This window comes from Polypterus senegalus, chromosome 15, assembly GCF_016835505.1.
Source record: "Polypterus senegalus isolate Bchr_013 chromosome 15, ASM1683550v1, whole genome shotgun sequence".
NCBI lineage: Eukaryota > Metazoa > Chordata > Cladistia > Polypteriformes > Polypteridae > Polypterus > Polypterus senegalus.
In genome coordinates, this window is record NC_053168.1 from 26921673 (window position 1) to 26936975 (window position 15303).

General features: G+C 37.7%; 1 protein-coding gene across 2 annotated transcripts in view; it reads right to left on the minus strand.

Annotated features, from left to right (window-relative positions):
- The window catches only part of col22a1 (collagen, type XXII, alpha 1), a 401136-nt gene that overhangs the window by 337233 nt on the left and 48600 nt on the right, over nt 1-15303 (minus strand). For both annotated transcript variants that reach the window (XM_039736671.1, XM_039736672.1), the window contains exon 3: nt 13151-13717. In XM_039736671.1, the coding sequence (XP_039592605.1) occupies nt 13151-13717 (567 nt within the window). The remainder of the gene's footprint in view (nt 1-13150; nt 13718-15303) is intronic.

The window sequence follows — 15303 nt, forward strand, 5'->3', positions numbered from 1 at the left end:
AGTACTCAAGGATTCTCCAAACAGACACAGTAGTGAAGGAGTTCAGTCTTTGTCTTAGGACACTGGATAGCGTCCATGTCTCGCAACCATATAGCAAGACAGAAAGCGCCAGGATTCTAAAGACTTAGATCTTTGTCCTTTTGCATAGATATCGGGAGCACCACGCACCCCATTCCAGTGACCTCATGACCCTCCATGCTCTCCCAATCCGTCTACTGACTTAATAGGAAGAGTCACCAGAGACATGAATGTCACTGCCAAAGGTACTGTAAGTAAACCTCTCGACAAGGTCGACACCCTCTCCGCAGACAGACACACTGCTGAAGGCTGTGCCCAAGAAGTTATTAAAGGTTATTTTTGTCAGGACACTCACAAGCCCCGAGACTCAGACTCCTCGCTCAGTCTCTCTAGAGTCCTGATCAGAGCTTCCACTGAATCCGTGAATATTAAATACCATTAATTTACTAGCAATGCCATGGTCTACTATTCACTCAAGATATTCTTCCACTGCATCACATACTTTAATACAGAACAGCCTTAGTACACCAATCAGCCAGAACATTAAAATCACCTGCCTAATATTGTGTGGGTCTCTCTTATGCCACAAAACAGCTCTGACATGTTCAGACATGGATTCATAAGACCTCTAAAGGTGTCCAGTGGTGTCTGGCTCCAAGATGTTAGCAGCAGATCCTTTAAGTCCCATAAGTTTCAAGGAGGGACCTCCATGAATGGACTTTATTTCCAGCACATCCCACACATCCATGATTGGACTGAGATCTGGGGAATCTAGGGGCCAAGTGAAGACTTTGAACTCTTTGTCATATTCCCTAAACCATTCCTCAACACTTTTTGCTGTGTGGCAGGGAGCATTATTCTGCTGAAAGAGGCCCCTGCCATCAGGGAATACCATTGCCATGAAGAGGTGTACATGGTTTGCAACAATCTTTAGGTAGGTGGTATGTGTTAAATTAACATCTAAATGAATGCCAGGACCCATGGTTTCCCAGCAGAACATTGCCCTGAGCATCATACTGCTTCCATCGGCATTCCTTCTCCCCATAGTGCATCCTTCTGCCATCACTTCCTCAGGTAAACAACACATGCTGTCCACATGATCTAAAAGAAAATGTGATTCATCAGACCAGGCCACCTTTTTCCATTCATATCATGGTCTACTTTCTGGTGCTCACTTGTCCATTATAGGCACTTTTTGCTATGGACAGGGTTCAGCATGGGCTTACTGACTGGTCTGCAGCTTTGCAGCAAGCTACGATGCACCTCAACCCCCAAGGGTGATGCTACCATTGCAGACATATGCAAGGTACTCTGGGAACTGCAGTCCTATAGAGCAGACTTGTCTGATTCCATTAGTGCCATCTGGGAAAGCTCTACTGATCCATCACCTCCTACTTTTGACCTGGAAGTATTTCCATTGGGTTAAGCCCTAGCACCGGAAGTAATTCTTGGTGCAAGATAAAAAAAAAAAGCCACTCGATCTCATCCAGGAGAGTTGGAGTCGGGTGGAAGATGAACAAAGCTTGCATTAGAGGAGTGAAAGGAGAGAGAAGAAGAGAATTGCATAATTTCTGATTTTCAAAACCTTTTTTGTAATGTATTTGTATAAATCAACCTTTTTATTGTACCGGGACTTATGTCTGAGGTTTGTGCTGCTACAATGTCCCCTACTGGTCACTGTGTTTTAAGTTTGTAAGTAATGAAACCATTTTACTAGGTACCTACCACAAAAGAATTGAGGTTTCCTCTAAGAAAGAAGGAGAACTCCATTCCAAGATAAGCTAACTGACTTTACTGAATAAAAGAGGAATGTTGACCATACAACACTTAGCCCCTTTCACCAACCGTACCTTTTATAATAAAGAAAATGTGCACCTTTTTCCTTTTGATGTTACTATGCATGCATGTTGGCAGTGGAGTCACAGTTAACTTGGCATGAGTGAGAGTATGTAGGCATAAGTGAGCCCCTCAATGGACTGGCATCTGGTCTCTTGAGATTTCCTAAAGAGGGTTCACTCTTTCCTGTCCATAGACCTTCTAAAACGGAGTGTGTTTTCTGTCATACCGCTATTAAGGTCGCTTCCTGGCTATCTTTTGTCAGAGACATGCTATGTGAGACTGAATCTTATTTTGGCACTTGACCGCCAAGACAGATTATTAGGAATCTTTCTCTCTTTGCTGGCCAGAGGCCTACTAACACACAACACAGCCTTTTGTGGCCTCCTTTCTTTTCTGGCTGAGTCCACAGGATTTCTCTTTTTCTGACTGGAGGCAATACAACACGGAGTGGCACTAAACCTGCTAATTCACATACAGGGAGAGAAAGAGAGAGAGAGAGAGAGAGACAGCAGAATGTTACAAGTTCACTTTAAAATTTTAGGGCAGGTCGTTATATCAGCTTGTCTCTAATAACTCCTTTGACAGATATCTTTAAGGACTTAACTTTTTTTTCCTTTGCTTTTTACAGATAAGGGAAACACTATTGGGTGTAATTTGAGGTTTCAAGTCTTTTTCAAAGCTATATTTTAACAGAGCTGATTACTAGGAGAAAAAGTGCACATGTGAAAGTTGAAGGGCAAAGTACTGGAAACACTAGAACTATAATTTTCAGGAACAAAAATAACTCCTCCAGTTAACCAAGAGCTCTTTTTTCTGCTGTTGATATTCTTAGCTGTTTAGTGCAAATTGATCTGGGAGATTATAGTATGAAAAAAAGAAGTGGATAACTATGAGGAGATTAGCCATCTTATCTGCTGTCATTTACCAAGCAGAATTCTACATACGTATTTAAGTTATCTAACACATTTTTCTCCTAACGAGTTTACTTTACTTAATGGGGATAATTATAATGCTGGGTGACTTGTACCATCATGAAAATACAAATCGGCAGATTACTTAGGTGGAGTTTTTAAGAATTCTGCGGTGGACTGGCATCCTTTCCAGAACTGACTCCTGCCTTGTGCCCAGTGTTATTGGAGTAGGCATCAGCTACGTGCAGTGCTGAATTTGATTAAGCAGCTTTTAGTATGTTTTGTTTAAAGGTCTGCTATACTGTGTTTATAATCACAGGCAAACAAAGGCTCCTATCATATTATTATTAGTAGTAGTAGTACCTGGTTCCATATTGTTATAATCAGGTTACCTTTTAATAGCCCTGGCCTGAAAAAAAAAATGTCCTATCCAAATATTTAGATGATCTTTATAGTTTTGGGGATGTTGAATCAAAATTTTACAACAGGATTGCTCTGTCCCATCCAGTTTTTCAGATATTAAGGTTTAGAATGAAAAAAGTGTTAATTTAGAGAAAAAAAAACATAACATAGCTTAGAAATTAATTATTTATACTTTCAAGAAATTATAAATTAGATATATAACTGTTTTGAATATAATTATTTCATACAAAAAGTAGTTTTTTCCCTTTTATAATGCTCTGAAGATGTTTCACGGTGGAATGAGAAAACAGATGTCTGCCAACACAAACTCACTCCACTTTTCACCATAACATTTCTATCACTACAGCTAACACACCCATAGCGCCTGTGAAGCAAAGGCAGGCAGGCATTACATACTCAAGGGGCTGTCCCTGTCACTACCCAATCTGCACTACACAGTGAGGAGTATTACCTGCTTAACCCAGCAGTGAAAACTCAATAAACAATAAATCTATGCAGAACAGTGAAGTATTTTTACATTTTTCAAGTCTCCATTTGAGTGACGTCCTGGTGAAATCCCTACCCTTTCACATCAAAGACCACTCCCATGTTCTTGGAGTAAAAATCCAAATGAGAGTGTACGAAATGGATTTTTAAAGATATGTTACATCCAAATGCTAGGGTTAGATACATTTAGCTGTGGAGAATGACTGTAACATATAAATGTTAGGATTAGGGCTAGGCTTAGGGTTAGGGTTAGAAAGAAGCTCCTCAATTAGTCCCTTGCAGTTTTCAACCTTTGTATTTCCAAAAAAATTGTGACACACATTTTTTTAATAATGGAAGGCTATGCATTCTTTTAACTCTTTATTTATGCCTGGTCTACACCATGGATGGGCACCCCAACCATGCATATTTCTGTAAAAACCATTTTACAGTGAGGGTTAGGATTATTTAATTTTGGGAATTAGGGATGTATACCTCTCTGGGTTTGTACCCAATCCCCCAGACCTGTTCAAAGGCGAGGTGATTGCATTCTCTACCAGCATGTTAGTTTCCCTTATGTTTATTTGTGGCTCTCACCATCTGCTCCATTTATAAATGAGGAAAGCCTCTTTGTGGAGAATATGTGTATATTTCAAAAAAGAATTTGGTATACCTAAATCTATATATTTTGTGCAGACCAGTGTAATTCTTCTAGTTTGTGTGTGCAGGAGCATCTGGGACCACCAAAAGGAGCTTGTGATTAGTATTTATATAAATTACTTTAAAAATAAGAAAACACCAAACATGAAAATATAGCAAATGTAATCTTTAAATATATAGATGGTTCAATGAACAAAGAAACAGTACTATTAAAAAATAAATGTTAAATAATTATTAAACTTATGGTGCAGTGCCTGCATGATTTTCTTCTGGGTACTCTTGTTTTCCTACTTTGTCACAAAAAATGGGCAAGTTATGTAAACTGGGAAGTCTAAATTGGCCGTTTGTTGGTACATGAACCTGGCATGGACTGGCGACCTATCCAGGGTTAGATACTGCTTTGCATCCAGTGTTGTGAGGATAGGCTCCAGTTTTGCTCAACTCTGAATTAGTTAGACAACGTGATATTGTGCTATGCTAATTATTAACATTATGTAACGGGTAGAGGTACAATGACACTTGAGTTACTGCTTCACATGTCCATTGCCAAAGGCAGTTTATCTACATGGAATTTTGCATGTTCTTATTGTGAGGATAAGTTCCTGCAGTATGAGACTAAGTGATAGAAACTGTGGGTTTAAAAAAAGGTCCTTCATTTTGCTCCTACCAGAACTTCCAAGAACAAAGTAAAGAACACAAGATTGTGAATAAATGACTCCAGATGTCTCTGATTCTTATCATCTCTCTGTATTCAAGAAAAAGCCACAAGCCAAGAGCCTACCAAGTGTTTCAGAGTTGCCACCAGATGTTTTTTGTCTGAACTTCTATAAACATTTAAATTCTCCTTGGAGAAAAAATAAAACCTATCTATCTATCTATCTATCTATCTATGTATCTATCTATCTGTGCTAGGGGCACTGCTATTTTTAATATATATAAATTATTTAGATAGGAATATAAATAACATGCTGATTCAGTTTGCAGGTGATGTCAAACTAGGTGGACTGGGAGATTACAGAGGGCTTTGGACCACATACAAGCTTGGGCACATGACATTTAATGTAAGTAAATTTAAAGTATTACATGTAGGAATTAAAATGTGAGGTTTGAATACACATTGGGGAGGTCTGGAAATCAAAAGCACATCTTAAGAGAAGGATTTAGGAGTTGCTGTGGACTCGAACATTAAACTCCAGGCAGTGTTCAGAAGCCATTAAGAAGGCAAACAGAATGTTAGGTTATATAGTGCCTTGATGTGTGGAGTACAAGTCACAGGAGGTTATGCTCAACCTTTATAATGCACTGGTGAGGCCTCATCTGGAGTACTGGGTGCAGCTTTGATCTCCAGGATACAAAAAAGACAGCACCACAGGAAAAAGTCCAGAGAAGAGTGACTAGGCTGATTCCAGAGTTACAAGGGATGAATTATGAGGAAATATTAAAAGAGCTGAGCCTTTTCAGTTTAAACAAAAGTAGATTAAAAGTGGACATGATTGAAGTGTATAAAATTATGAAGGGGAATAAGTCCAGTGGATCGAGACTGTTATTTTAAAAAGAGCTCATCAAGAACACAGGGACACAATTGTAAACTTAAGGGTAAATTTCACACAAACATTAGGAATTTTTTCTTCACGTAGCGAACCACAGACACATGAAAATAAGTTACCAAGTAATGTGGTAGACAGTAGGACTTCAAAACTCAACTTGATGTTATTTTGGAAGAATTGTGTGGTCCTTTATTGTGCTAAATGGCCTGTTCTTGTCTACAGTAGATTGTTCTAATGTTCTAATCAATCTATTGTCACACACGCGCGATTAGGAACCAGCCATCAAGTCCAAAGGTGAGTGATACTTCACGAGGTGAAGGGTTGGTTATGTGCGCTGATATCTCTTTCTCTTTGCCAAAAGAAATAAAGAAAAATAAGAACCATCTCACCTTATTTCCGGACTCTGAAAATGTCTTCCACAACAAAGCACACAACCGGTTCCTGCACAGTGACGTCACTACTGGGCTCCACAGATTTCATCACTTCCGGCCAACCCCAATGACGTCATTTCTGGCGGCCATTTTGTACAAAAGCACATTGAACCAAACTGTCATTGTCTGATGTGATCTATTTTGATTCATTTTTGACCATTATTCTGATCAACTTTGTCCAGAGGACAATATATGGGGTCATTCCCCAAATCTTTTTGAGTATTCCACGCCTTTTTTTTATCACACTATTTATACTACAATCAGTTAAAACTCTGGACTGGTGATCTTCATTGAACTAATTGTATGTCTTTTAAAATGAACTGGCTGTACTAGTGATGAATTAGGTGTGTCATATTAAGGGTTGAATACTTACTTATTTTATGTTTTATATTTGTAATAAATTTAGACCACTTTGCAGAGATCTGTTTTAGTATTATCCGTTTCGATTCCATCTTGCCTGCAGAAGGGGCCTGAGTTGCCTCGAAAGCTTGCATATTGTAATCTTTTTAGTTAGCCAATAAAAGGTGTCATTTGGCTGGACTTCTCACTATATATTAGCATTAAAGAGTGTTCTTCTGCTGCTCAGGGTTAAAAGCAGCGTAATTAAATCCACGGTGATTCAAAGTTGTTTAGCAATAAAATTTGAACATTTCTAATGGAATGAATACTTTTTATTGGCACTGTAAATGGCAAAGTATACAAATCTTTTTTTTTATTTGTACTGTATTTGATAATTAACAAGAAGGGGTGTTTTCTCAAAAGTATTCCTTAAAAGTAATTCATCCTTTATTCTACCATGTTCACTGTGTCATGGGAAGCTGGCTTTTCTAACAGAAGAGTCAGGTGTAAGACATGAACCAACACTAAATGAGCAGTCCATTGTGGGGCACACCTATTCACTTAGAGATGAAGGGTCTATAATGGGACACCAATTCACCCAACAGATGTTTTGGGATTGTAGATAGAATCTGAAGTAATTGGATAAAACACACATAGACAGATGGCAGTGCTAACCAATGCGCCACCATGCTACTTCTTAAAAAAATATTTGTTACTAAAGCAAAGACAACAGGAATCCTATACAAAGGCTTTCTATAGCTACAGTAGAAAAATAAAGTTAATCATTAATTTGAAATGTCTGTCATCAGCAGAGCCCAGATGGTCTCGGGCACTTTGCCAGCTAAATAATGCATGCATACAATTGTCTCCCTTACATAACTTACAAATGAATACCCATTTCAAAAGGTTTCTTCTGGTAGGCATGCATCTTTTTTTTTTCTATTAGAAGCAAGAAGACAAATTATCACCCATCTTTACATTATGCATGGCACAATTATTGCAAAAACGAAAGCTGTAAACAAAAGGGACTGCTTTTGCTTCTCAGTGCCATGTTGATCCTGCAGGAGCTAGACAAAATAAAAGAAATGCTGTTATTAAAACACACTGCGGGATCCCGTTTGTTGAAGAAAACATGTATAACACATGCCCTGTACGTATAAATGAGATGACAGCTGTATAGTCGGCCTAGATTAGTGTTTCTCGGAGAGAATCCTGAGAAAATATTTTGTACCATGCTTTAGTTTTAGATGTTAGCCTTGTCAATGGTTATTTCAGTTCAAACTGGTGACATTTATCACTCTTAATAAAGACATTTACGCTGTTTCAATTAAATTGGAATCAGATTCTACTAATTTACAAATGCTTTCATCACTGTATAACCTGATCTGAATTGACAAACGGCTATGCCTGCAAACCCTGTTCCATAGACTGCTAGTGCTTGGCTTTCACTCCTTCTATTGTTTTGCTCTAAGCTGTGACTGATGAAACAGAAATGAAGTGTGAATGACTGATATTTGCAATACAATGTGGAGTTTTGGCAAATGCCCTTCTGAGATGAAACATGCTGTCATCATTCCAATCTGACAGAATGTGAGTACTGAAAGAGAATCGCGGTTTGTGCCAGCAAGGAGTACTCTATTGTTAGCAAAGTGCAAGAGAAAAGTATGTGAATAACCAGCAAGGAGACTTCACAGCAGGAAACAGCTACATTGAACAAATGGATATATTTACAAAGATCATTAGAAAAGACCTGGAACCTCCAGCTCAAAACATTTGGCACCCTACACAGGCCATCTATCAATCTATCTCTTTCTTTACTTTTCATTATAAAGAATTTTCCGTTTCAAGTAAGTTTCAAGGATGGGTAGTAATATTTATTAATTCTAGCATCAGAAAGTGGTGACATGCTGTATGTTGATTATACCATAAATTCAAAATGTTACTGTACTTTGTATCACATGACACTAATGATGTCATAAACATACCCTTGGTGACTCATTCAAGGCTCTGATAAGGTAAGCACTACCACCCTGGGATGAGATGGGGCTCTGTCACTCACAACCTTGTCTTTGCATCGCCAGTTCCAAATGACTGCAGCCAGAGAACACTTAACCACGCCCCCACAGACCTCCCAAGCCAGGCCCCTTCTGGGCTAAGAGAGAACTACATCCTCAAGCCACGCCCCTTCTGGGCAAAGAGATACAGCATATATCCTCAAGCCACACCCCTTCTGGAATAAGAGATACAGCATATATTCTGCATGCCACATCCCTTCTGGGCTAAGATGTATACAGGTGTATATCCTCACCCTGACAGAAGTCGGTTTTTCAATTTGACCTTAGAATTAGAGGCTGATAACATGGGATCCTCTTCAGACACACTTAGCTTTAGTGCCTGTTGTTACTGGCTAAGGAAAATTCTTTCCTTTTGTATACAGTATTTCTTTTTTTGACATTTAAATGAGGTTACCAGGCTAGTAATCCAGATCTTGATCCTGTGTCTGACCAGTCTGTTCACACCCTATAAACATATGAATGTGGCAAACACTGCAGTAATTTGCCATTTCTCAGAACATGATGGCGAGAGTAAAAGTCCCATATAAAAGATTGAAAAGCTGTGTTGACATAGAAGTTAAACTGGCATGATGGTTTAAGATTATGATGGGCATGAAGTAAGGATATACTCTACTACCGTTCTTATTTGCTTTAATAATAGATTGGCTACTCAGATGTTCAAACTTGGAGGGCTCAGGCACAGCAAACTACATAGACTGATTAAATGATGTTACAGTAACTATGCGTACCATGAATAGAATGCAGGCTTTAAGAAGACAATGCCTCGCCATTTATACAAGCAAAACTGCAATAATGATGGCCCAACAGTGGCAGACTTACATGAAGCTTGAAATGTTATGGGTGGCGGCCCCCTTTGCAAAGAACAAAGAGGTCTGGGTAACCACTGTTATCATCTTTGATGGGGTTGTTCCACAACAGATCCCTACAAATGTTTGAAAGAGTTATCCTCTTCATCTCAGATTTTGATTAAAATTGCTGTACTGGATTATCTCACATGTCAAAGTCACCAGTGTGAATCAAAACTTCCTAGTTTTCGAGTTATTGGGGGATGAAAATTAGTTTACATAATATTATCCATGTAAAAAAAAGTTACTGAAATGTTGTCCTTCACAATGATCATAAAAATGAAATATGCTTTTATTTTTTTCAATTAATAATAATAAATTTTATTTATACAAGGCGTCTTTCTGAGAACTCAAGGACACCGAACAATAAATAAATAAGTAAAAAGACACATTATAAACAACTTACAACATCAGAAAATACAGAAGATATAAAAATTAAAACCAACAAAGCCACTGTAATCTTAAAGAAAAAGCCATTTTAAACAGATGCGTTTTAAGTTTACATTCGACAACATGAAGAAGGTTGAAAATGTTAAAGGTTATGAATGGCCTTAAATATTAATAGCAGAATTTTAAAATCAATTCAAAACTTAATCAAATAATTATATAATTACATAATTATATAATTAATTATGGCTAGTCCACGATACATAATTTTAATAAAAATGTTAATAGTGCTTTAAATTATTGATAATCATTTTATATTAGATACTGTCACACATGTGCGATTGGGAGGCAGCTAGAGGGCCTAAATAATAATAGTAGGGGGGTGAGCTGCACTAACGTTTTCTCTCCGTCCTCTGCAGGCTATCCTTGGGAAATCCCAGTAGGTGCCGGAGCTATTGATGACATCATTTCCGGCATTAACGTCATGGATGACTTCACTTCCGGTCCTGAAGATGTCTTTGCTGATTCCGGCTCTATGTATGATGTCCCTTCCAGTCTCAATGACATCACTTCCTGTCCTGGTCCTGATGACCTCACTTCCTGTAATGGCCTTTAAAGCCGCCATCTTATTAAACCAAAATCAGTTCTGTTTTGGACTTCAACCTGAACACAACTCGCCAAACTTAACCTTTTTCAGCCATGGCATAATGTATGGGTGGCTGCCCCAAACCTTTTTTGATGTACTCGCATCTTTCTTATTACAATACATTTAGAAAGAAACATCCTTAATTTGAACTTTTTTTCATTTATGGCTAGCCTACATGATTCTTTAAAAACCTTTTAATATTTATTTAAACTGCTATTTTGTATTGAATTACACTATATAATTAATATTATTTTTTTAAAAACCCTTCTCATACAGTAAACACCCACAAGCTAACTAAAGTTGCTTCTGGGGCCCGACTGGAATTAGAGGCACTGAAGCTTAAGCTTCATTGGTTTTGTGGCAGATTCATGTGACCCATGAGAAAACATCAGAGTCTCTCATGGAATAGAACATAGCAAAGGAGTTCAATTTTGCATGCATCTTGTAATTTAATTACTATCAATTTTTGATTATTTTCTAATGTTAATTTTGTTTAATTTTGGCACCATCATATTGTTTATTGAAGCATATGGGCTTTTCATGATCGTGGCTAAATTGTTTTTGGTCATGGAGCTGTATTGCTCTCATGTGACTACAGGAAGTGACATTACCTGGTGTCTACTCTTGAGCAACATATAAGATGACAATCCACTCATTATGGTGTCCAAGATTCTGTGTCTATAACAAATTGATTTGTGAAATTAACTGGTGTAAAAGCTACTTAAGGCTATGTCACATTACACAACTTTCTAGTCATTTTCAGTCATAGCCTTCATTTACATTATCTTAGCGAGTCAAGGACTGTCAGTCAAGCCCAGTTACTCACTCCAACTAGCCCACAACTTGTTTGAACAAAATCAAACAGTTTTAATTTTGCCTTTAGTCCTTAGGTCAGACTCTGTGTGCAGATGACCTAACAACCAATGACTGTTCCTCCAGAAGTACAATGCATATAATGTGGCAATAAAGAATGTTTTGTACATCACAAACAGAATAAAAGCTTGTCTGTCTATCCACAATAGAATGAAAGAAAAGCAAAAAGGGCTGAACTCCCTGTAGCTGTTAATCCTTCATACAACACCGGCTCTGTCAGACAGCAAGTTATTGGCTGTTAATAAAAAGGGTAATAAAAAATACTGTGCTAACAACTCATCATGTAGTCGCTAAATTTGACAAGCTCAGTGATATTCATGACATAAGCAGCTATGGTTAGCAAATCTGACATACTTCACGACTAGAATTTGTGTAATGTGACCTCAGCCTTTCAAGAGTCAGGGCTGTCCATGTTTCATTAACTATGACATTTTGTGTTTTTGCTACATTTTGCTTTTTGACTCTGGCCCTTTTCCATATTATTGCCTAATATCTGAACATTTTCTTACTATTTTTTTCTCCAGCCAGATTCTCTCTGGCAGAACATTTGGGATGCAATCTGTCTGAAGATGGAAAGACACACTATAAAGATGATTGGAAAGGCCAATGAACCTTTTACAAAACATCTGGAAACAAACAAGAATCAGTCTTTAAACTAGACTTATGCTGTGTAGCGATTTTAATATTTGGAGTGTAAATATGCACTAAGAAGAGGCACTCAACAAAGTGAGTAGACAGTTTTGAGAAAAGTTGTGTCCTTGAATGGTGAGACAAAATTTTTAATGCTAGTTTACATCAAACGGACTGATGAATCACTGGCTACAGACATTGTCTGCTCTAAATTTTTTTTTTTTTTTAAACACAGAAATTTATTCTTCTTCAAATATATTTTTCTTTTTGAATGTCGTACCTCCAGGAAATACATGTTGACATAGATAAAAGATGTAAGGCCCACAAAAAAGTGACTGGATAAGAGCAGGAACCAGGTTATGGAAGTTGTGAAGGAACAGCATTAAACCATTAGGCCACCATTACAACTATTTGTAAAGCCACTTATCCATGTGACAGACACCTAGAAAGCCAGTATCTATTCTGCCACAATTGCCTGAAGAGCTAAAAACAATCCTGAAGGGAATGCAAGCTCGCTATATGAGACACTATACAGATGCTCACACTCACCAATTTAGAGTCCACAGAGAATTTAACACAAAATATGTGTTACAAAAGCCATGGAATCACAGCATTAGGAATACTGTAAGCTACAACAACAAAATCAAATTCAGGTCAGGTTTCTAACACTGTGAGGCAACAACACTATTAACTGTGCCAGGGTAGCACCTTCTGCTAATTAAAATAAGACATGGAAAAGCTAACATAATGAAAGCGCAGTGATTGACTGCCAACTCTTGCATGGTGAGTTCATTTTGGGATCGGCTTTAGCTCCCCGTGACCTCCACCACAATTAACATTTCAGGAAATGCCAGCATGGATAAATGGTACTGTTAAGGCATCTCTCTTTTTAGGCTTAGATTTTGCTGACCAGCTCAAATAATAAAGATCCCTACAATTACGAGAAACTGAGAAGTAGCTCTGCAAAGTTTCATTTATTTCGTGTAAGTCATTTATCTCAACTAGAACAAAAGAAAAACAACTTATAATGTGCAATCAGTGAAAGAAGAACATCTACTCACTTTCACATAGTCTCCTCCTTAGCTTTCCCCTTATTTTATCAATGGCATTGAAGTCTGATACATGAAACACATGAGACGACTTTGGCTCAGATGCAATTTCATCTAATTCTTCCTTCAAGGCATCCCCAACGCCAACTGCAAATACTCTTATGCCAGCCTGATGGGCAGCTTTGGATGGTTCCAGAACATAATCTTGGCTTCTTCCATCTGTCATTAATATAGCCACTTTCTTGATGCCCTGTTCACTTGGTCTGGCACCACTTGTCTCTGAAAAGCTGCGTGTGGTGATGTAACTAATTGCTTCTCCGGTGTTGGTGTTACCCCCAAGATAGCGAATGTTTCTTGCAGCTCTTTTCACATCTTCTACTGTTGTGTATCTTCCAAGATCAAATTCAGTTGTCGGCTTGTCACTGTACCGAACAACACCCACTCGTGTCTTCTCTGGTCCAATCTCAAATGTTTCCACTAAGTTGGCAACCCACTGCCGAACCTTTTCAAAATCTTCTTTTCCCACGCTGGATGAGGTGTCCAAGATAAAAACCAAGTCATAATGGACATTTTTACAGCCTGAAAATAAAGAGTGATTTGAGTTACATCTGCACAGTAAGTTAATTTAGGGCATGCTAATGGTACCATGCTACAAATACCAGATACTGATGTAGAACCAAGTAATATGTGAATTGTTTTTTAAACATAAGTTCCTTGGTTCATTATTCTACATTTACAGACTAACAACATGCAATGAGTTGACCTGAACCTAGGAACACTGTAGATTATTACAGAGGAATATTATCAACAAAACAAAATAAATAAATCAATATCTAAATAAATGCATTTATTGTGAAATGTGACAATATATGAATAAAAACATAATGATATGAGGGGACTGGGCGGTCTCATGGTCTGGAATCCCTACAGATTTTATTTTTTTCTCCAGCCGTCTGGAGTCCCCCCTGGCCATTGGACCTTACTCTTATTCTATGTTAATTAATGTTGATTTATTTTGTTTTCTTATTGTGTCTTTTATTTTTCTATTCTTTATTATGTAGATAGATAGATACTTTATTAATCCCAAGGGGAAATTCACATAATCCAACAGCAGTATACTGATACAAAGAAACAATATTAAATTAAATAGTAATAAAAATGAAAAAAATAAAAATAAAAAAGCAGACAATAACAAGTGTGTAAAGTACTTTGAGCTACTGTTTGTATGAAAATGTGCTATATAAATAAATGTTGCCGTTGTTGTTGATGTGAGCATAAATACTTACATTTTTCATGCAATATCTTTTTTTGTTGCTTATTGCTTTATGTATTTTTTTATTATTTCTTCATTTATTTTTTCCAGTAACATCACACATAACACACATAACATTAAATATGCTGTTAAATGAGAACTGTTATTTTCACTCATCAAAGCTGAGAGGGTGGGCTCTAGTGAGTACTGAGCTGATTTATTTAATTATGTCTGATATATTAGTGATGCATGCGCATCTGAGAGTCATTCTCTGGAACCCTCCCAGGTATGTAGTTCCACCCTGGGCATAGAGGGGGTGCTACCACTAGCTGTGTTGTCTTCCTTTCTCTCCACAGTACAGAGAAACCGCCCAGTGAAGGCAACTAACTCCGCCCCTACAGGTCCCTGGGCCATAACAGTAGGCCATCCGCATGGAGGCGTCACTTCACGACCAAGCAATCAGTCACAAGGAGCTCCTCTATAACTTAGAAGAAATGCTTAGAATTAGTCAGGCCCACCTTACTTGGTGGTTATTGTTTTGTTCTATTTTGACGCCATTGAGCCATCAAATGTTTGTGTATGATTTCCTTTAAAGTAAAAATAATGCAGTCTAGCCATCTAATATTGTCTAGCTGGAGTCACCTGTTCTGGACAATATTACAATCTAAGAATGTCTAGTAAAGACTATGTATTGAAGTTTTACAAACTTAGTTTAAATGCAAATGTGCCCATTCATGAGCAGACTGTGCCTACAAATCCTGATGATGAAGGGAATTAATTATAAAATAATGAATTTATTATTTATGTGTTTACCTGTACAGGGACCAATTTTGGAATCAAGTAACCTGCAGGTCCTTGGGGATTTGGGAAGAAAACTGAATAAGGAGAACATACAAATTCCACATGGACAACA